The 21,210-nt window shown below is 46.1% G+C and overlaps 1 protein-coding gene across 1 annotated transcript in view; it reads left to right on the plus strand.

The window, feature by feature from the left end:
- The first annotated feature begins 555 nt into the window (after positions 1-555).
- CCNY (cyclin Y) overlaps positions 556-21,210 on the plus strand; it is a 405,388-nt gene continuing 384,733 nt past the window's right edge. Inside the window, exon 1 of the mRNA XM_063922144.1 lies at positions 556-1,090. Coding sequence (XP_063778214.1) covers positions 937-1,090 — 154 coding nt within the window. The 5' untranslated portion in view covers positions 556-936. The remainder of the gene's footprint in view (positions 1,091-21,210) is intronic.

Below are 21,210 nucleotides of genomic sequence, written 5' to 3' on the forward strand. Positions count from 1 at the left end.
TCTAAAAATGTACAATATATCACAAGTATGATAAGCAGGCAGGCAGCGGGCATTGGCGGCATCGGACTGAGATGCAAATTAGTGGCTGAGGGCTGGGTCAATTGATGGTGGGCGAGTTTCTAAGCCATTGGCGGTGGCAGCAGGCATCGGCTCAGGGGCAGTAGCGGCAGCGGTAGGGGTCATCGGCAGGATTCGACGGACATTATGGCTGTAATGCCTCACCAGCCACTGACCTCACCGCACGCCACTGATTATCTCCATTCTTGAGGTGTAGTTTGCATTGCTAACTAATCTGCCAGTGAAACAGTTAAGTAGTATGTAACGTGTGTTATTGGCAGATGAACGCTCAGTGCAAACTGCATGAGTCCTTCACACTGGGGAGATTATTATCCCAAAACCCAAGCAGTTCCCTATTCCTGCTACAACAGGGACACTGAGCTGCGTGTCCCTACAACGAACCCAGGGCAGTCAGGACTCAGGCCGGGATGTGATGCATGCATGAGACCCAGCACAGCAGCAGCCTCTTACTTCCCATATTCCCACCCCCTTGAACCGGAACCTTTTGCAGTGACAGCCCCGGGCTGTGTGGTGATGGTGCTGGGGAGGAGAGGGAGGAGGAGCCCCTGTGTACCAGGGACAAGAAGCCTCATTATTAGGGGATATTAATCATGAGCAGCAGGCTGGGGGAGATGCCTGTGTGCCGGGCTCAGTATGAGGGTCTGTGGCTACTAATGATCTAAGAGGGGCGGCTCTGCCTCTGCCAGTCCCCCAGCACACCCTGCACGCTGTGTACCCATGGAGATGCCCTGCAAGCAGCAGTAGCAGCACCCCAGCACTGGCATCTGCATCTGCTGCCTCCCCTCCATCATTGCTGTGAGCTGCTGCTGCTAAGAGGCGAGGCACAGGGGGGTGAGGTGGGGTACCCGGGGGACCACCATGGGGAACACCACATCTTGCTGCGTGTCCTCCAGCCCCAAGCTGCGGAGAAATGCTCACTCCAGGCTGGAGTCCTACCGACCGGAGCAGGACATCAGCAGGGAGGATACAGGGTGCAACCTGCAGCACATCAGTGACCGGGAGAACATAGACGGTAAGAAGGAGGGGGCTTCTAACTCTTGCACAGCCAGGGAGGGCCAATAGTGCATTAACCCTTGTGCTGCCAGGGAGGAACAATAGTGCATTAACCCTTGTACGGCCAGGGAGGGGCAATAGAGCTGTAACCCTTGCACTGCCAGGGAGGGGCAATAAAGCAGTAGATCTTGCACTGCCAGTGTTGGCCAATAGTACCCTATCCCTTTGCACTGGCAGTATAGGGGCAGTAGGGTACCTTACATTGAAAGAGCGAGCGGCGCACCATCGCTGTATCCCTGGCAGATCGAGTGGGTTTGACTTTGCAGATTGTCTAATAGGTGTGTAAACCCAGAGGCTGGCTGCTCTGACAGGGAAACAAACCCACCTTCCTGTCGTTGATCTGTGCTGCCCACCAGTGGGCGTCCCGTGTACATATTATCACACATCAGCTATACAACTACTAGACACTCGCCAACGAGTTTAAAGCTGCTGCAGAACCTCTCATTAGTCCGTACACTGTGTGAGACATTGACAGCTAGTCTTATTTATTTATTTATAAAAAGGGGTGTGCAACATACTGCTGGATAAGTCATCATTATTGTCAGCTTTCATTACATCGCATACAATTGCATTTCAGTAATAAGCCAGTGCATAGTGCTTATCCAGCACTGCATATGACTGACACTAGAGAACAAGAGGCCCTGCAAAGCTTATGGTTCATAATATATTATTACATGCAGTCATTGCTTAGAAATATCTATTCCCTGGGAGTGTGTGCTACCATTCTCAGTATACAGTGCTGCTGATATCTGTTACTAATGTGCAACTGCTGTATAAACTCCATCTACTGTTTTTGTGACCAGTGATAATAGATGTTGTAATTTAATATGTATGCTTTGTATTTGTGGTCAGGATTCACTTGTGCATTTTATAATTTTTGGAAATATGTTTTTTTTTTTTTTGTCAATCGCAATGTTCATGATTAACTGTAATACAGAAGGCTGTATGGCATATAATAGTAATCACTTGTGAGAAGTTTTGCATTAGAGGATATGTTATATTATCCACTGTTATATAAATATTACTATGCATTATATGATTTGGTACACAGTGTTGTACAATTTGTCACAATTGTAAATTGATTTGACCTGTTACATGTACGTTTGGATAAAACTAGCTAGATTGAGCCTGGCCTACCTGATGTGTAAGCATGCAGTTCGGCAATAAAAATTCTATCAGTGTTTTATGGCACAGTTTCAGAATATCTAGTCGACGTTGTGTGTTGTGAATATACACACTGCAACTTGGGTATGTTGCATGTTGTGTTATTATTATTAATATTATTATTGTTTATGTAGTGCCAACATATTGCTCAGCTCTATACAGAGAATGTTTAGTAAGTCATCAGTTGTTGCTCTAGTGGCTCTTATAGTGCAATTTCTCCTCCACATGCACACTTGCGGTATAAAATACTATAATGGGCCAATCTATGAAATGACCCATATGTCACACTGTGACTTAAGGGGGATACTCAAGGCGCGATCGCTGCTTAAAATCTAAGCAATCTGACTAGATTGCTTAGATTTTAAGCAGCGATCACTCCGTGTGTACCCCTCACAGCGATAGCGATGCGCAGCCTCGCGCATCGCTATCGCTGGTGCTAGATTGGCCTGCATGCAGGCCAATCTAGCAGGTCGCTCACTTCAGCCGCTGGGTGAAATGAGCGCTCCCCCCGCACGCTCAGCACACATCGCGCTGTGCTGAGCGGGGGGAGAGATGTGTGCTGAGCGGTTCGCTCAGCACACATCTCTCCCCTGATCTGCCGGTGAGTACTGACTGGTCTTAAGAAAAATCTGTAGCTGTAGGGCAGATTTATTAAGCCTGGTGAAGTGATAAAGTGGAAGGTGATAATGCACCAGCCAGTCAGCTCCTAACTGTCATTTTTCAAACCCAGCCTGTGACATTGAAGTTAGGAGCTGATTGGCTGGTGCATTATCACCTTCCACTTTATCACTTCACCAGGCTTAATAAATCTGCCCCTGTCTTTTGAGGTTTCAACATTAATTGACAGGTGTAATTATATATCTTTCATAGATTTTCATAAAAAAATAATAATACAGGCTCTTAATTCAAAGAGTTGCGCTGAATTATCAAGTAGAAGTTTCCTTTATGTCCTGTAAGTGACATGGACTGGCCCTAATGTGCTGTCATGGATACCTTCATAATAGCTTAGAATGTAGAGTCTGTGAGTTTGATCTAGGTGACTGCTAAAACGGTTGGTCAAAGGCACTTTTTGACCAGTAACATTGCTAGTTTTTCCTTGCATCCAGTAGAGGTGTGCAGGAGAATTTGGCTACCGTAATATATATGGATGTGCGCAACTGAACATCACTGTGGCACATCGCTGACAATTGGATCAACCCCTTTTGTTTGATAGCCACTTACATGAGGGCACTTTGGTTTTGGGAGTGCCTGCAACCAGTGGCGCCGAGAGGGAAGAGGTGCGGGTACAAACTACCCAGTCCCAGGCTGCCAGAGGGGCCTGGGTCCGATAACTACCCCCCAGTATACCTGCACTGTTGCCGGCGTAGGCGGTGCTATCTTCCTGGTGATATCTGAAGATGGCGCCATATATAGAAAGCAAAGACTCAAGCACTGTGCCAGAGTCTTTGCTCTCTAGTGGCCTGCGTCATCATCCCAAATATCACTGGGAAGATGGTGCTGGCCAGAGAGGAGGGACCCACTTCCTGATAAAGTAAGGTAGAAAGCATGTGCCCCCCCCCCCCGCCTATATAGTTATATTATTAGTTATTGTATTAATATTTTAAAAGTAAAGGATGTCGTCACTCCCCTTTATTTAAGCCCCCCCCCCCCCCCCCTTACCGGGTTCCGGCATGGCTCTCAACGGCCCTGCCTACAACAGCCATTCAGTGGGCACTGACATGGAGGAGAAGCAGCCAGCAGCTGCTGTGTAATGTCAGAGATGGGCTGGGAGTTTGGTACTGGTGTTAATGATATGATATCACTGCCCAGCAGTGACGTGCGGTGGGGTGAGGCAGAGCCTTTCCTGTCATAGTAACGTTTGTGCCAGAGTTGTGACTATATAAAGTATATGAAAAATACAAAGAATATGTTACAAATATCCAGTGTCGGGCTGGGGTATGAAGGGCCCACCGGGGAAATGCAGTGATAGGGGCCCATACTTAGGGGTGTGGACAGCCTACAAAGAGGGTGTGGCCAGTCTCCACAGAGGCTTGAAATACACAATAGTCTTGTGCAGTGTAATGCAACATATCTACCACTGTATAATACAAGTGCACAGTCTGAAACCTGATCCTTAGAGGAAGGAGTGGGCACTCAGGCAGTGGGGCCTACCGGTGGTTTCCCCTGTGGGCCAGTCCGACCTTGCAAATATCTTCTTTGTAGTATTGTAATCATTTTTATAGTCAAAACTCTGGAGTAAAAAGGCTCTGCCTATCTTTTCCACACATCTCTGATCAAAACTCACCAAATTTCCTGGAGTTTATATTGCTGCACCTATGTATAATGCCCACATGCATCCTTGGGCTCATATATTAAATGTAAATCTGGCTCTGGTACTAGCCATTAACATCACCGCACGTCCCTGCTGCAGAGGTTGGGTGTGCTTGCTGTAAATGTATATGTTTAACTACGTTTGTGCTTCATGGAGATTTACAAGATTAAAATTGGTAAAGGAATTTCTTGATGGTAAAGCAGGGATTAAGGAGCCTGTTTAAGGACAGTTTCCAAAATGATCTCAAAATTAAGTTGTTGTTTTTTATTTATTTTTTAAAATGTTCTTATTTATGAAGTATGTAACCAGGGACAGATGAAGACAGCAGCACAATGCGTCTGTAATTGCAATCTACCGCCCCCTTCTCTTCTCCTGCAATTTTCATAGATGTGCCTGCAACTCACTGATATCAAGCTGGACAGTAGGGCTGGTCAGAAATCTCTATTTTATTTCTAAAAATAAAAATTATACTTCTCTTGTTAGCAATTCCTAAAAAGGGAACCGGAAAATCTTCCCCTTTTGAGTGCCAGAAATGCAGAAACCTGGCGTCCTGTGATAGAGATAGGAGGATGGGCATGATCAGCAGATGGGCATTTAAAAAACAAAACAAAACACTAAAGCATAGTATCATAAAACAGGATTAAGCAAATGTCTGGATCGGAATAAATATAACAGGAGAAAGTGTAATGAGCAGGTAACATTATACAGAAATGGATGATATTGGTGACGCGGCTGCAACCATGAAGTAATTTGAGAATAACTTGCATAGGAGGAATTTAAATTCTTATCACCTTTGTGCAACCCTAATTATTTACTCCATTGTTTTCATATAGATGTCTGTGTGCAGGTGCTACAGGAGTGAGGACTAGAGGGGAGGAGTCAGGATTAATCGTCAGTCTAGCTGCCCAAAGCAACCTATCAGCATACCAACCAATCATTCTACAGCCTGTGCTAGGAGAAAAGGACAGTTTGCAGCTGTTTGGTTGCTATGGGCAATTTCTCCACTTTATCTCTCTCCAAGATTTGCTAAATCTCAGTTTTTAGGGGCCTATTTATCAACACTGCTCCAGCCAATCAGCTCTGTCATTTTTCAAACACGACACTTAGGAGCTGATTGGCTGGAGCACTATTTATCATACGCAATAAGTTTTAAACAGCTAAAACTTATTGGTATATGGGCCCCTTAGTGTTATGTGGGGCCCCTTTTTAGTTTAGTCAGTTTGCAGCTGTTTGGTTGCTATGGGCAATTTCTCCACTTTATCTCTCTCCAAGATTTGATAAATCTCAGTTTTTAGGGGCCTATTTATCAACACTGCTCCAGCCAATCAGCTCTGTCATTTTTCAAACACAACACTTAGGAGCTGATTGGCTGGAGCACTATTTATCATACGCAATAAGTTTTAAACAGCTAAAACTTATTGGTATATGGGCCCCTTAGTGTTATGTGGGGCCCCTTTTTAGTTTAGAGGACCTCCCAGGCCAGCCTCCAAACTGTATCACATTGCCTTGCATTGGTCTAGAAAATGATGGCTATAATCTGATTGCAACACCTCCACTTTTCCTTTTCAAATGTTTTAGTAAATTTACCCCAAACAAACACTTTTAAATCTGAACATTCAAACAAGCTTAGGATGTTATTAATGCTGGCCCCTATATTACATAACAACTACAATAGTCCACAGTGCACCTGCACAAAGTGGTGGCGGACATATGTGGTCTGATCTGTTATGAGATTCCAGCCGGCCAGCTAAGGGATACAGGGGGTCATTCCGAGTTGTTCGCTCGTTGCCGATTTTCGCTATACTGGGATTAGTCGCTTACTGCGCATGCGCAAGGTTCGCAGAGCGCATGCGCTTAGTTATTTTACACAAAAGTTAGGTATTTTACTCACGGCATAACAAAGCTTTTTTATCGCTGTGCTGATCGTAGTGTGATTGACAGGAAGTGGGTGTTTCTGGGCGGAAACTGGACGTTTTATGGGAGTGTGCGGAAAAACGCAGGCGTTCGAGTTGCAAAACGCAGGAGTGGCTGGAGAAACGGGGGAGTGGCTGGGCAAACGCTGGGTGTGTTAGTGACGTCAAACCAGGAACGAAAAGGACTGAGCTGGTTGCAATGGCTGAGTAAGTCTGAAGCTACTCAGAAACTGCGGGGTAATCGTTACGAGAAAATTAGCGAAGCTTTCGTTCGCAATTCTGCTATGCTAAGATACACTCCCAGTAGGCGGCGGCTTAGCGTGTGCAATGCTGCTAAAAGCAGCTAGCGAGCGAACAACTCGGAATCACCCCCACAGTTCATTTGCAGGCAGTCGGAATCCCAGCAGTCAGGATAGTAACGCCAGAATTCCGTCTCACAGGGCCTATTCCTACTCATGGGTGTCCATGACCGAACCCGCAAGGGGACTCTTTGTGCTTGCCCCGCTGCCGGCATACTGACGACTGGGATGCCATTATCGGTATACTGACAGTTGGCATCCCGATCATCGGTAAATCATACTGAACCCCCAGTTAACTAACGGGCAGTAACGTCACTGAGGTAGAAATGCCCTAAATGATAATACTGCTTCCTAGATCAATAATAGCCTGCATTTATAAATGACTGACACTATTTTATTGGAGGCCACGTGAAGCTGCTGGGATACCTGTAGCCACATCTAACAAAAAAGAACAAAAAATGTGTGAAATAAATAAATAACCATAATCATGCGAAAATGGTTTTTCTGTTTACAGATACGAAGTGGAGGAGGATGAAAGAGCTAATTGTATTGCACCTGTGTTATCTTCATTTTGGTATAATTAGCATTGGCAAGGTTCCATAATACTAAGCTTCATTACGTCTGATAATTGTGGTCTCCTTCAGTGTCAGTAGGGCAAATGGGGGATTATAATTCAGTGTGCCACTAACCCTTTGAGACCATTTCAATGTTATTCAATGGTTCTTTTTTTATTGATTGAAAAAATACTTTTTTTCCCTTATATATTTAATGGTAGCATATAAATTTGTCCATATGGAACTAAATGTAATTTTTAGATTATAAAATGTAATATTGGTTGTGATTTGTACAGTCAATCTTCACTGCTCTCTATTATTCCCCGCTACATAATGTAACTAGAACTTCCCACATCATAAGAAATGTGATTAACACAGAGCCATATATATATATATATATATATATATATATATATAATATGAAATTAGCACAGAGTATGTACTGTATGTTCTTTAAAGTCCCACAGCAGTGCAGAAAAGAATGTGTATATAATAATTATATTGCCTGCACATCAGAGGCTGATGTTGATAGTCTATTGCAATCCTTTGAAGATTCCTAGTCACGTCTTGGTGCTTCCTTGTGTTCCATAGTGGTAAGCAGACGTTGAGGTTAACTAGCTTCAACATGGTATTTCTGCTTGAATCCAGATTGCTTGTATTCAGAAAACATGTTGGATTAACTATGTTTCATATCGAGGTGTCTTCTGCTTAAATTTGAGCTTGTCTTACACAGCTAAATTCTGTTGTGTAACCTACTCTCCTTCCACTGTCTTTGCAATTACCTCGGCCCCCCTCCTTGCATCTTGACACTGTCCTTGAACCATGCAGCCCTGTCCCTATGCTGGCCATACATGAGCGCCACATTTCCCCGATTCCCTGAACCGATCAAAACCGCCAATTGGTTGAAAAACTTTGATCATTTATGTGAATATCAGCAATGTGTACGACCCATAGTGAGGAATTGAATTCCTCCTACACAAATTCATTTTTTTATCTAGTTTATACAAGTCACTCGTAGCTGGGTTTGGGAATTATTGTGAGATTGGACCCGTAACCAGGATGCATCAGCTGTGTCACTATTTTCTGTCTTGTGTTCAGTTTCCTGTCTACTCTACATTTTGGGTTAATTCAGTACATTGACAGCAATGTATCTATTATCTGTCTAAAAAGAATGAGGTTTTCTTTGTTTTATAACAGGCCCCATTGATGCCTCTACTAAGTATTATTGAAACAATGTAGCCTATCTTATGTTCGAGCCTGTTCTTTACACACCATGGTACTAAATATGATCTTACTTTACTTGTATGGAGGAGGGAGGTGAGGATGGGTTAATTCCAGAACAATATTGAGCAAATAAATGGTGCATTTTATTGTCTCCGGGGATTGCTGTGAGGGCTTTTTGTATTATATATAAATGTATAAACTAGTAATGGTTTCAGTCCTTAAGCTGTTATCCAACTGTGTGCCTAACAAGGCAGAGATGTGCAATTGCCATAATCTAGATCTCTAAAATATCCTTTTTATTTTGTCTGTTTTTTTTGTTTAACAATATTTTGTTGATTTGGGGCTATTTGAGGCTCTATTGTGTATGGATACAAATTAGAACTCCCCCCACCCCCCAGTAATTATATAAAAGGGTATAATGACATAGGGGGAGCAGACAAAGTAATGTACAATGCAAAAAGCTAGTTAAAGTTATGTCTTTTGAATGTATTTCTATTTCATACTATTGTTTCCAGTTTTATCATAATTTGTAGTTATTTTTTTTTTTTTACACTGATTTAATATTGTTAAGTCATATAAAAGTATCACATACCAGGTCTGTGACAACAACAGACAGATTGAGAGCCACAATAAGGGTGATTACTTGCTGACCTAAAGAAAACACCAGCACTTACATCAGGTAGCTGCTACTGCTCACGGGATCTGCCTTGTGTTAGAGGTAACAGGTGCATGCAAAGATCATGGAGTACTGTAGGTTGACATGTGTTAACACACAGATTCCGGGATAAGTTCCCAGAGCTACAGTATTGGTTAATAGTTTTGTGACACCTGCAATTAGGGCATTAGCATGGATTTCTGTTCGGGGTGTGGCATGTGTCCACTTTTGTAGTAAAGTTTTTCTCCCTACAGCTGCCAAAACCAATTACAGTTTCCTATCTAGTCTTGGTATCTAAAGGGGGGTGGGGGGGGGGGGGGGGGTGTATTTACTCAAGGAGCGATCGCTGCTTAAAATCTAAGCAATCTGACTAGATTGCTTAGATTTTAAGCATGATCTCTCCGTGTGTACCCCCGACAGCGATGCGCAGCCCCGCGCATCGCTATCGCTGGTGCTAGATTGGCAATCTAGCAGGTCGCTCATTTCACCCGCTGGGTGAAATGAGCGGCCCCCTGTCTCCCCCCGCACGCTCAGCACACATCGCGCTGTGCTGGGCGGGGGGACGGGGGGGGGGGGGGGAGATGTGTGCTGAGCGGTTCGCTCAGCACACATCTCTCCCCAAATCGGCCCGTGAATACAGCCCTTAAATAGCCCACGATAGCCAATTGCAGAGTGTTTCTAAATGAGATTCTTAGTGTGATCTTTCCATAGTTTGCCCCCAGTAATTATATAAAAGGTATGATGCTTCCACATTTGGAGAAGTCCCATGTAACAGTTTGTCCCTGAGATTGGTATGCCTTGTGCAGAATTTTATAAACCATCTCCTGGTAATTACTGGCTGGTATCATGCGAAATGTCAGTTGATTGCATATGTGGGAAGTGTGCTGTACTGCCCACTTCTGGACATTAGAGATGCCGGTCTTGGGGTCAGTTTCTTTTTTGGAATACATAAATGATATTGTGTAAGTAATGATCTAGTTGAGTTGATGCAAATCAGACTTTCTTAACAGTGGTGTCATAAGAACATGCAGGGGGAGATTTATCAAATCTTGGAGAGAGATAAAGTGGCAAGTTGATCATAGCAGCAAATTTCTTCGCTAGCCCGACCTCAACAGTTCCGATATTTCCAGGGCCTCTAATTTTTTTTGAACCAGGCATTTTATTGAAAGATCCCTTATATACCAAAGGACTCCTGCAAACCTTGATTAACAGAAGAATCTTACTCTATCTTTTGAGTTGCTTGTCTGGGGTAATTATAGTGAAAAGTCCCATTGTTACATGAAACATGGCATGCAATGTATTCAACTCCCCTTCTAGCACTCTGTAGACCAGTCGCTGTGAGGGTGGGCTTCAGGTTGCCGACTGTCGGGATCCCGGCATACAGTGGCCCTCATTCCGAGTTGTTCGCTCGCAAGCTGCTTTTAGCAGCATTGCACATGCTAAGCCGCCGCCTACTGGGAGTGAATCTTAGCTTAGCAAAATTGCGAACGAAAGATTCTCTAAATTGCGAATAGAAATTTCTTAGCAGTTTCTGAGTAGCTCGGGACTTACTCTGCCACTGCGATCAGTTCAGTCAGTTTCGTTCCTGGTTTGACGTCACAAACACACCCAGCGTTCGCCCAGACACTCCCCCGTTTCTCCAGCCACTCCCGCGTTTTTCCCAGAAACGGCAGCGTTTTTTCACACACACCCATAAAACGGCCAGTTTCCGCCCAGAAACACCCACTTCCTGTCAATCACACTCCGATCACCAGAACGAAGAAAAAACCTCGTAATGCCGTGAGTAAAATACCAAACTTCTTAGCAAATTTACTTGGCGCAGTCGCAGTGCGAACATTGCGCATGCGCAATTAGCAGAAAATCGCTGCGATGCGGAAGAAAATTACCGAGCGAATGAGGGCCAGTATACCGGCACCGGAATCCCGACAGCCGGCATACTGACAGTTTTTCTCCCTCGTGGGGGTCCACGACCCCCCTGGAGGGAGAATAAATAGCATATCACGCCACCGTGCCCGCAAGGGGCTCATTTGCGCTCGCCACGCTGTCATTATGCCGGCGGCCGGGCTTCCAGTGCCGGTATGCTGGTCACCGGGAGCCCGGCCGCCGGCATACCATACCACGCCCCGCTGTGATCTGAGTCTTGCTGCATGTCTTCCAGAGAGGAAAGATCTTGTCATTCCGGTTAGGATTTTTCATAGTATTTGGGAAGACTAAGGGGTATATTCAACTAGGGTCGGATCCATTCCGACATACATTTGTCGGAATGGATCCGACAACCCCTATTCAATCTCATCTCAATTCGACTTTTAAAAAGTTGAATTGAGATGAGGGACCCAGATGAGGAGGGGGGGGGGAGCCACGGGGAGACCAGCGGGGACAGCCACGGGCAGACGGAGGAGAGCAGCGCTACAGTAGCGCTGCAGGAGGTTGTCTCAGAGCCGCCAGACCTCACGGCAGTATCCACCCGGCTCCAGCAAGCGTGACCTCACTTGCTGGAGCCAGGTGGATGCTGCGTGAGCGGCACGGCTGTGAGACATCCTGCTGCAGCGCTGTGCTGTAGCGCTGCTCTCCCCTGTATGCCCGCGGCTGTCCCCCCTCTCCTCCTCTGGGTCCCACATCTCAGTCCGACATTTTTTTATGTCGGACTGAGATGGTCGTAAACGGGGACAAATCCTGTCGAATTTGGCCCCGTTTCACTCAAAAGTACGTGAATCGGCAGCTATTCCGCCGATTCACGTACTATTCGACAAGTCGAATTCCACGACTTGTCGAATAAAAACTGATGGGATTGACTAGGTCGAATCACTATTCGACCTTAAAAATCGACAACTGCCGTCTTTTCGACAGACGGCAGTTTTCCTCAACCAAACACTCTAACTCTAATTATTAGCAAATTACAAAACCTACACCTACACTCAAAACCTGTGGGATACTGTTAGCTGTATGTATGCTATCAGCCTGAAGTGGGGAGAAACTATATAATGGTCTGATTGCAGCCTACTCACAAAAAGTGATCTATTGCAGTGTCTCCCTATCTTCAAAGAGCCCAGCAATGCGCTGACGGGTTCTCCAGGCCATGGGTGGCATGGAATGGCTACAGAAGCAGTAATGATGAGAATGCTGACTGTCTCTTCAGTTGTAATTCAGTCTTAGATCAGTGATGGACGGTATTGTCCTGTTTATTGGTCCGATCATAAAATGGCTGTCTCCATGGTTTGTAGGCGACAAGGTACAATTGGTATTTTGATTTTCCTTTGGTTGCTGACTTTTCTTTCATGTTGGTACAGAATCGTTTCTGGTGTCCCCTGGAGTGACATGTAGGTATACTGATTAACTGGTCTAATTCTGAATGTTAGAAATGGTCTCTGAACAAATATCTTTGATCACACCCACTGGATTTATTTACTTATATGTTCACTGTATGCTTCCCAATGATTTCTAAGTATTAATTACCAAAATGGTAGAGTTCTGATAAAGTGCTGGGAAAATGCCATTTGCGGCTAAATGTAATAGCCTCCGAGTTCCAGAAGTGCAGGAATTTTGCATGAGTCTGCCCGTTTCTTAAAGCAGCAATCATTATCAAGGCAAAACTAGGTTGTTTTTGCCTTGTAAATGATTGATGCTTTCACAAAATAGGCAGATTAGCACAAAATTCCCACACTTCTGGAACTCGGAGGCTATTACATTTAATGGGGAATTCACTTAGAAGAGATTAAACACTGGGGGGAGATGTACTAAGCCTGAAAAGTGATAAATATCACAGTGATAAAGTACCAGCCAATCGGCTCCTAACTGCCATGTTACAGGCTGTGTTTGAAAAATGACAGTTAGGACGTCTTTCACAAGGTTTCCAAATGTTTATTCTGTATTTTTTTTTATTTGGGGGGGCTATTCAATTTAGACACCTGAAAAAAATACATTCTCTCCTGAAAACACACAGGCTCAGTGTAACCTGTGTGTTTTCGGGAGAAACAGCTTCAAGCTCATCCGAAATCTGTGTTATTTTCAGGGATTGGTTTCTCCTGCGTGAGGCAGGAGAAATATAATCCCTGTTAACACGCATCTTATGCCACTTTATCAGGGATAATTGAATAGCTCCAGCGCCAGCAATTACCTGTGGTCACTGACCGCGGGTAATTGAATTCCCCCCTTAGCCATTAGTGTCATACTCTTTTGCAGGCATTTATGTAAAATGCATTTAAACCCTAACACCAGTGGTTAGGAGAGTTTAGTATCTAATATTAAATTACATATTTTTCATAACTAGGTTTGCAAAGGTCTTTGACACCTGATGAAGGATTCTTTGATAAATCTGGGACAGCCGCTGGCGGGTGTCGCATGGATGAGAAAACTGAGGCAAACCTTGATCAGTGACAATTGTCGCAATTCTGCTGACAAAAACCTCTGCAAGCTGTGTTTTTGATTTCATTCTGTCCCTCTGTTTGGTGTGCCAGCAGTGATCTGGCTTACACGAGAACCTTCAGCATATAAACTACACAAACGTGTTTGTAGATTTTTCTTATCTGTTTTGTAATCTCATTTTCAAATTTATTATGTATTTTCTAAGTACTTTCTAACTAACGGTGCTGTTTCTTAGGGGAGTAAGAAATCTTTAGGACGAGAGGATAATATTTAATAGGCTGACAATGAGATCTTATGCAGAAGCTCCTTGCTGTGCTCTAAGCTCCTAGGACTACACTGAACCATGGAAACCTTGCTCAAGTTTTATTGTGTGACCAACACAAACTGTTCTTTATGCAATATTTTTTCCAAAATAGGATTTATTTGTCAAAAATTTTTGATTATGTTCTTATGCCCTTCTGTAAGGGGATTTGAGCAATTTACTTTGTTGTCACAGCGCAAATTTTATATAATTTGCCCTAAGCTATATATACTGTATTACAGACCAGTATCTATCTAGTGGCATATGAAGTTCTAGAACAGTATGTAATGACACAAGACATTAATAATTTAGCTTACAACATTATATTGTAGCCAGGGGCAGAGGGTATATAAAAGCATATTTATTTCCCCCAGCAGGCTATTGGTAATACAGTGTGGTATATTTGTCACATAGGGGTCTATTCATGCAGCAGAGAAAAGCCCTGTTTTGCGTTAAACAGGGCTTTTCTCTGCCTACTGCAATTCACAGAGTGGGTTACCGTGGAGAAGTCTCTGACTTCTCCAGCGGTACCCCCGCTTTGTGCCTGAATCGCATCACCATACCTTTGTATGGTGAGTGCGATTCATGAAGGTGAGGAAAGCTCTGCTTTCCGCTTCTCCATGGGGTTCAGGTTCGCCATCTCAGGACGGCGTAACCTGAACTGTAGTGCGGAGACGTCAGGGAAGCTCAATGCTTCCCTGATCGCTGCTTGGCACCTTGCGCTGGCTCCGCCCCCCGACCTCCCAGCAACCACTGCGGACTGCCGGGAGTTCAACAAGCTGCGCATGCGCAAAGGGACCCGCCGCTGGACTCCGCGCATCGCAGGGAGGGACCGCTGGAGAAGACCTCACCGCAGGAGCCCCAGACACCGCATCGCATCGTCGGAAGGGTGAGTATACATGAATTGCTACTTATTACAGCTATACATCGCAGCTAAGCGATGCGATGTATATTGATAAGTAGCAATTCTGTTTTCGTTTTCTGTATGAATAGACCATATGGCAAGGCGGTATGTTGGCATCACAGAGTGGTATAAAATGACACAGGACATTACATGTCGGTAGTCTACACGCTACGTTGTTAGGCAGGGCGCCGTGTCCTGCCTGATTTTTAAATGGCAAATGGTGCTCTGGTCTTTTAGCAGCTCCCTGCTAAAGCAGCCTGCCCTGTGGCTTCCCCACCTACGGGGCCGCATTATCCCATGGGTGGTAAAAGTTGCAGCGTAGCAATCACTAACGGTTGAATAGATGCTGTGTGCATGCGCACGGCATCTATTCACATTGAGGACAGCGCTTGGGGGAAGCCCTGCACTTCCCTAAGTGCTGGGCAAGCCCCCAAGAGTGACGCCAACAGGGTGCGCCCCCTTTTCGGTCAGGCGTGTGCAGTGACGACATCCCCCTATTTCAGCACCCTGCCCGCATTCTAGTGGGAACACTATGACAGTATATTGCCATTGCAGGGAATGCTGTTCCAGAGTGTTATGTAATGGCATAGGATATTACACTGTACTGTAGCTCATTTGTATTGCAAAGTAGTATATAATGGCACATGCAAGGCCTATTGTGGGAAGTGGAGGAGGTGTGACCAGTGCTGTGACATGGGCATGTACACCTCACTATCAGCCTGTATGTCTACCTAAATCTTAAATGATAGAACAATTCCATAATTTTGTGAGGAAAATAAATATAATTTCTCTAACGTCCTAAGTGGATGCTGGGGACTCCGTCAGGACCATGGGGAATAGCGGCTCCGCAGGAGACAGGGCACAAAAATAAAGCTTTAGGATCAGGTGGTGTGTACTGGCTCCTCCCCCTATGACCCTCCTCCAAGCCTCAGTTAGGTTTTTGTGCCCGTCCGAGCAGGGTGCAATCTAGGTGGCTCTCCTAAAGAGCTGCTTAGAAAAAGTTTTTTAGGTTTTTTATTTTCAGTGAGTCCTGCTGGCAACAGGCTCACTGCATCGAGGGACTTAGGGGAGAGAATTTCAACTCACCTGCGTGCAGGATGGATTGGATTCTTAGGCTACTGGACACCATTAGCTCCAGAGGGAGTCGGAACACAGGTCTCACCCTGGGGTTCGTCCCGGAGCCGCGCCGCCGACCCCCCTTACAGATGCTGAAGATTGAAGGTCCGGAAACAGGCGGCAGAAGGCTCTTCAGTCTTCATGAAGGTAGCGCACAGCACTGCAGCTGTGCGCCATTGTTGTCACACACTTCACACCAGACGGTCACGGAGGGTGCAGGGCGCTGCTGGGGGCGCCCTGGGCAGCAATATATAATACCTTTTATGGCAAAAGAATACATCACATATAGCCATTGAGGCTATATGTATGTATTTAACCCATGCCAAATGTCTAAAACTCCGGGAGAAAAGCCCGCCGGAATAGGGGGCGGGGCTTATTCTCCTCAGCACACAGCGCCATTTTCCTGCTCGGCTCCGCTGTGAGGAAGGCTCCCAGGACTCTCCCCTGCACTGCACTACAGAAACAGGGTAAAACAGAGAGGGGGGGCATATTTTGGCGATATTTTTATATATTTAAGCGGCTATAAGGAACAACACTTATATAGGGTTGTTCCCATATATATTATAGCGCTTGGGTGTGTGCTGGCAAACTCTCCCTCTGTCTCCCCAAAGGGCTAGTGGGGTCCTGTCTTCGATAAGAGCATTCCCTGTGTGTCTGCTGTGTGTCGGTACGTGTGTGTCGACATGTATGAGGACGATGTTGGCGTGGAGGCAGAGCAATTGCCGATAATGGTGATGTCACCCCCCAGGGAGTCGACACCGGAATGGATGGCTTTGTTTATGGAATTACGTGATAATGTCAGCACATTACAAAAATCAGTTGACGACATGAGACGGCCGGCAAACCAGTTAGTACCTGCCCAGGCGTCTCAGACACCGTCAGGGGCTGTAAAGCGCCCTTTACCTCAGTCGGTCGACACAGACCCAGACACTGAATCTAGTGTCGACGGTGATGAAACAAACGTATTTTCAAGTAGGGCCACACGTTATATGATCACGGCAATGAAGGAGGGTTTGCATATCCACAAAAAGGGGTATTATGTGGGGGGTGAAAAAACTACCTGTAGTTTTTCCTGAATCAGAGGAATTAAATGATGTATGTGATGAAGCGTGGGTTAACCCAGATAGAAAAATGCTAATTTCAAAAAAGTTATTAGCATTATACCCTTTCCCGCCAGAGGTTAGGGCGCGCTGGGAAACACCCCCTAGGGTGGATAAGGCGCTCACACGCTTATCAAAACAAGTGGCGTTACCGTCTCCTGATACGGCCGCCCTCAAGGATCCAGCAGATAGGAGGCTGGAAACTACCTTAAAAAGTATATACACACATACTGGGGTTATACTGCGACCAGCCATCGCCTCAGCCTGGATGTGCAGTGCTGGGGTCGTCTGGTTGGATTCCCTGACTGAAAATATTGATACCCTGGATAGGGACAGTATTTTATTGACTATAGAGCAATTAAAGGATGCTTTCCTTTATATGCGAGATGCGCAGAGAGATATTTGCACTCTGGCATCGAGAGTAAATGCGATGTCCATATCTGCCAGAAGGAGTTTATGGACGCGACAGTGGTCAGGTGATGCGGATTCCAAACGACATATGGAAGTATTGCCGTATAAAGGGGAGGAATTATTTGGCGTCGGTCTATCGGATCTGGTGGCTACGGCAACTGCCGGAAAATCCACTTTTTTACCTCAGACCCCCTCCCAACAGAAAAAGACACCGTCTTTTCAGCCGCAGTCCTTTCGTTCCTATAAGAACAAGCGGACAAAAGGACAGTCATATCTGCCTCGGGGCAGAGGAAAGGGTAAGAGAGGGCAGCAAGCAGCCCCTGCCCAGGAACAGAAGCCCTCCCAGGGTTCTGCAAAGCCCTCAGCATGACGCTGGGGCCTTACAAGCGGACTCAGGAACGGTGGGGGGTCGACTCAAGAATTTCAGCGCACAGTGGGCTTGCTCACAGGTGGACCCCTGGATTCTGCAGGTAGTATCTCAGGGTTACAGGTTGGAATTCGAGAAGTCTCCCCCTCGCCGGTTCCTAAAGTCTGCTTTGCCAACGTCTCCCTCAGACAGGGCGACGGTATTGGAAGCCATTCACAAGCTGTTTGCTCAGCAGGTGATAGTCAAGGTACCCCTCCTACAACAGGGAAAGGGGTATTACTCCACGATATTTGTGGTACCGAAGCCGGACGGCTCGGTAAGACCTATTCTAAATCTCAAATCTTTGAACCTGTACATACAAAAATTCAAGTTCAAGATGGAGTCACTCAGAGCAGTGATAGCGAATCTGGAAGAAGGGGACTTTATGGTGTCCCTGGACATAAAGGACGCTTACCTGCATGTCCCAATTTGCCCTTCACATCAAGGGTACCTCAGGTTCGTGGTGCAAAACTGTCATTATCAGTTTCAGACGCTGCCGTTTGGATTGTCCACGGCACCTCGGGTCTTTACCAAGGTAATGGCCGAAATGATGATCCTTCTACGAAGAAGAGGCGTATTAATTATCCCTTACTTGGACGATCTCCTGATAAGGGCAAGATCCAGAGAACAGCTGGAAGACGGAGTAGCACTAACCCAACTAGTGCTGCAACAACACGGGTGGATTCTGAATTTTCCAAAATCTCAGTTGACCCCGACGACACGTCTGCTATTCCTGGGAATGATTCTGGACACGGTTCAGAAAAAGGTGTTTCTTCCGGAGGAGAAAGCCAGGGAGTTATCCGAACTTGTCAGGAACCTCCTAAAACCAGGGACAGTGTCTGTGCATCAATGCACAAGAGTCCTGGGAAAGATGGTGGCTTCTTACGAAGCGATTCCATTCGGCAGATTCCACGCACGAACTTTTCAGTGGGATCTGCTGGACAAATGGTCCGGATCGCATCTGCAGATGCATCAGCGGATAACCTTATCGCCACGGACAAGGGTGTCTCTTCTGTGGTGGTTGCAGAGTGCTCATCTGTTAGAGGGCCGCAGATTCGGCATACAGGACTGGGTCCTGGTGACCACGGATGCCAGTCTGAGAGGCTGGGGAGCGGTCACACAAGGAAGAAACTTCCAGGGAGTATGGTCAAGCCTGGAGATGTCTCTTCACATAAATATACTGGAGCTAAGAGCGATTTACAATGCTCTAAGTCTGGCAAAACCCCTGCTTCAGGGTCAGCCGGTGTTGATCCAGTCGGACAACATCACGGCAGTCGCCCACGTAAACAGACAGGGCGGCACAAGAAGCAGGACAGCAATGGCAGAAGCTGCAAGGATTCTTCGCTGGGCGGAAGATCATGTGATAGCACTGTCAGCAGTATTCATTCCGGGAGTGGACAACTGGGAAGCAGACTTCCTCAGCAGACACGATTTACACCCGGGAGAGTGGGGACTTCATCCAGAAGTCTTCCACATGATTGTGAACCGTTGGGAAAAACCAATGGTGGATATGATGGCGTCCCGCCTCAACAAAAAACTGGACAGGTATTGCGCCAGGTCAAGAGATCCTCAGGCAATAGCTGTGGACGCTCTGGTAACACCGTGGGTGTTCCAGTCAGTGTATGTGTTCCCTCCTCTGCCTCTCATACCAAAAGTACTGAGAATTATACGGCAAAAGGGAGTAAGAACGATACTAGTGGCTCCGGATTGGCCAAGAAGAACTTGGTACCCGGAACTTCAAGAGATGCTCACGGAGGATCCGTGGCCTCTACCTCTAAGACAGGACCTGCTTCAGCAGGGACCGTGTCTATTCCAAGACTTACCGCGGCTGCGTTTGACGGCATGGCGGTTGAACGCCGAATTCTAAAGGAAAAAGGCATTCCGGAAGAGGTCATTCCTACACTGGTAAAGGCCAGGAAGGAGGTGACTGCACAACATTATCACCGCATTTGGAGGAAATATGTTGCGTGGTGTGAGGCCAGGAAGGCCCCCACGGAGGAATTTCAACTGGGTCGATTCCTACATTTCCTGCAAACAGGATTGTCTATGGGCCTCAAATTGGGGTCCATTAAGGTTCAAATTTCGGCCCTGTCGATTTTCTTCCAGAAAGAATTGGCTTCAGTTCCTGAAGTCCAGACTTTTGTAAAAGGAGTACTACATATACAGCCCCCGGTTGTGCCCCCAGTGGCACCGTGGGATCTTAATGTAGTCTTGGATTTTCTCAAATCCCATTGGTTTGAGCCGCTCAAATCGGTGGAGCTGAAGTATCTCACATGGAAAGTAACCATGCTACTGGCCCTGGCTTCAGCCAGGAGAGTATCAGAATTGGCGGCTTTATCATATAAGAGCCCATATCTGATTTTCCATACGGACAGGGCAGAACTGCGGACGCGTCCTCATTTTCTGCCTAAGGTGGTGTCAGCGTTTCACCTGAACCAGCCTATTGTGGTGCCTGCGGCTACTAACGAGTTGGAGGATTCCAAGTTGTTGGACGTGGTCCGGGCATTGAAAATATATATTTCAAGAACGGCGGGAGTCAGAAAGTCTGACTCACTGCTTATATTGTATGCACCCAACAAGATGGGTGCTCCTGCTTCTAAGCAGACAATTGCTCGTTGGATTTGTAGCACAATTCAACTTGCACATTCTGTGGCAGGCTTGCCACAACCTAAATCTGTCAAGGCCCATTCCACAAGGAAAGTGGGCTCATCCTGGGCGGCTGCCCGGGGAGTCTCGGCATTACAACTCTGCCGAGCTGCTACTTGGTCAGGGACAAATACGTTTGCAAAATTCTACAAATTTGATACCCTGGCTGAGGAGGACCTTGAGTTCTCTCATTCGGTGCTGCAGAGTCATCCGCACTCTCCCGCCCGTTTGGGAGCTTTGGTATAATCCCCATGGTCCTGACGGAGTCCCCAGCATCCACTTAGGACGTTAGAGAAAATAAGAATTTACTTACCGATAATTCTATTTCTCGTAGTCCGTAGTGGATGCTGGGCGCCCATCCCAAGTGCGGATTGTCTGCAATACTTGTACATAGTTATTGTTACAAAAAAATCGGGTTGTTATTTGTTGTGAGCCGTCTGTTCAGAGGCTCCTAAGTTTGTCATACTGTTAACTGGGTTCAGATCACAAGTTATACGGTGTGATTGGTGTGGCTGGTATGAGTCTTACCCGGGGTTCAATATCCTTCCTTATTGTGTACGCTCGTCCGGGCACAGTATCCTAACTGAGGCTTGGAGGAGGGTCATAGGGGGAGGAGCCAGTACACACCACCTGATCCTAAAGCTTTATTTTTGTGCCCTGTCTCCTGCGGAGCCGCTATTCCCCATGGTCCTGACGGAGTCCCCAGCATCCAC

Source organism: Pseudophryne corroboree, chromosome 5 (genome assembly GCF_028390025.1).
Source record: "Pseudophryne corroboree isolate aPseCor3 chromosome 5, aPseCor3.hap2, whole genome shotgun sequence".
NCBI lineage: Eukaryota > Metazoa > Chordata > Amphibia > Anura > Myobatrachidae > Pseudophryne > Pseudophryne corroboree.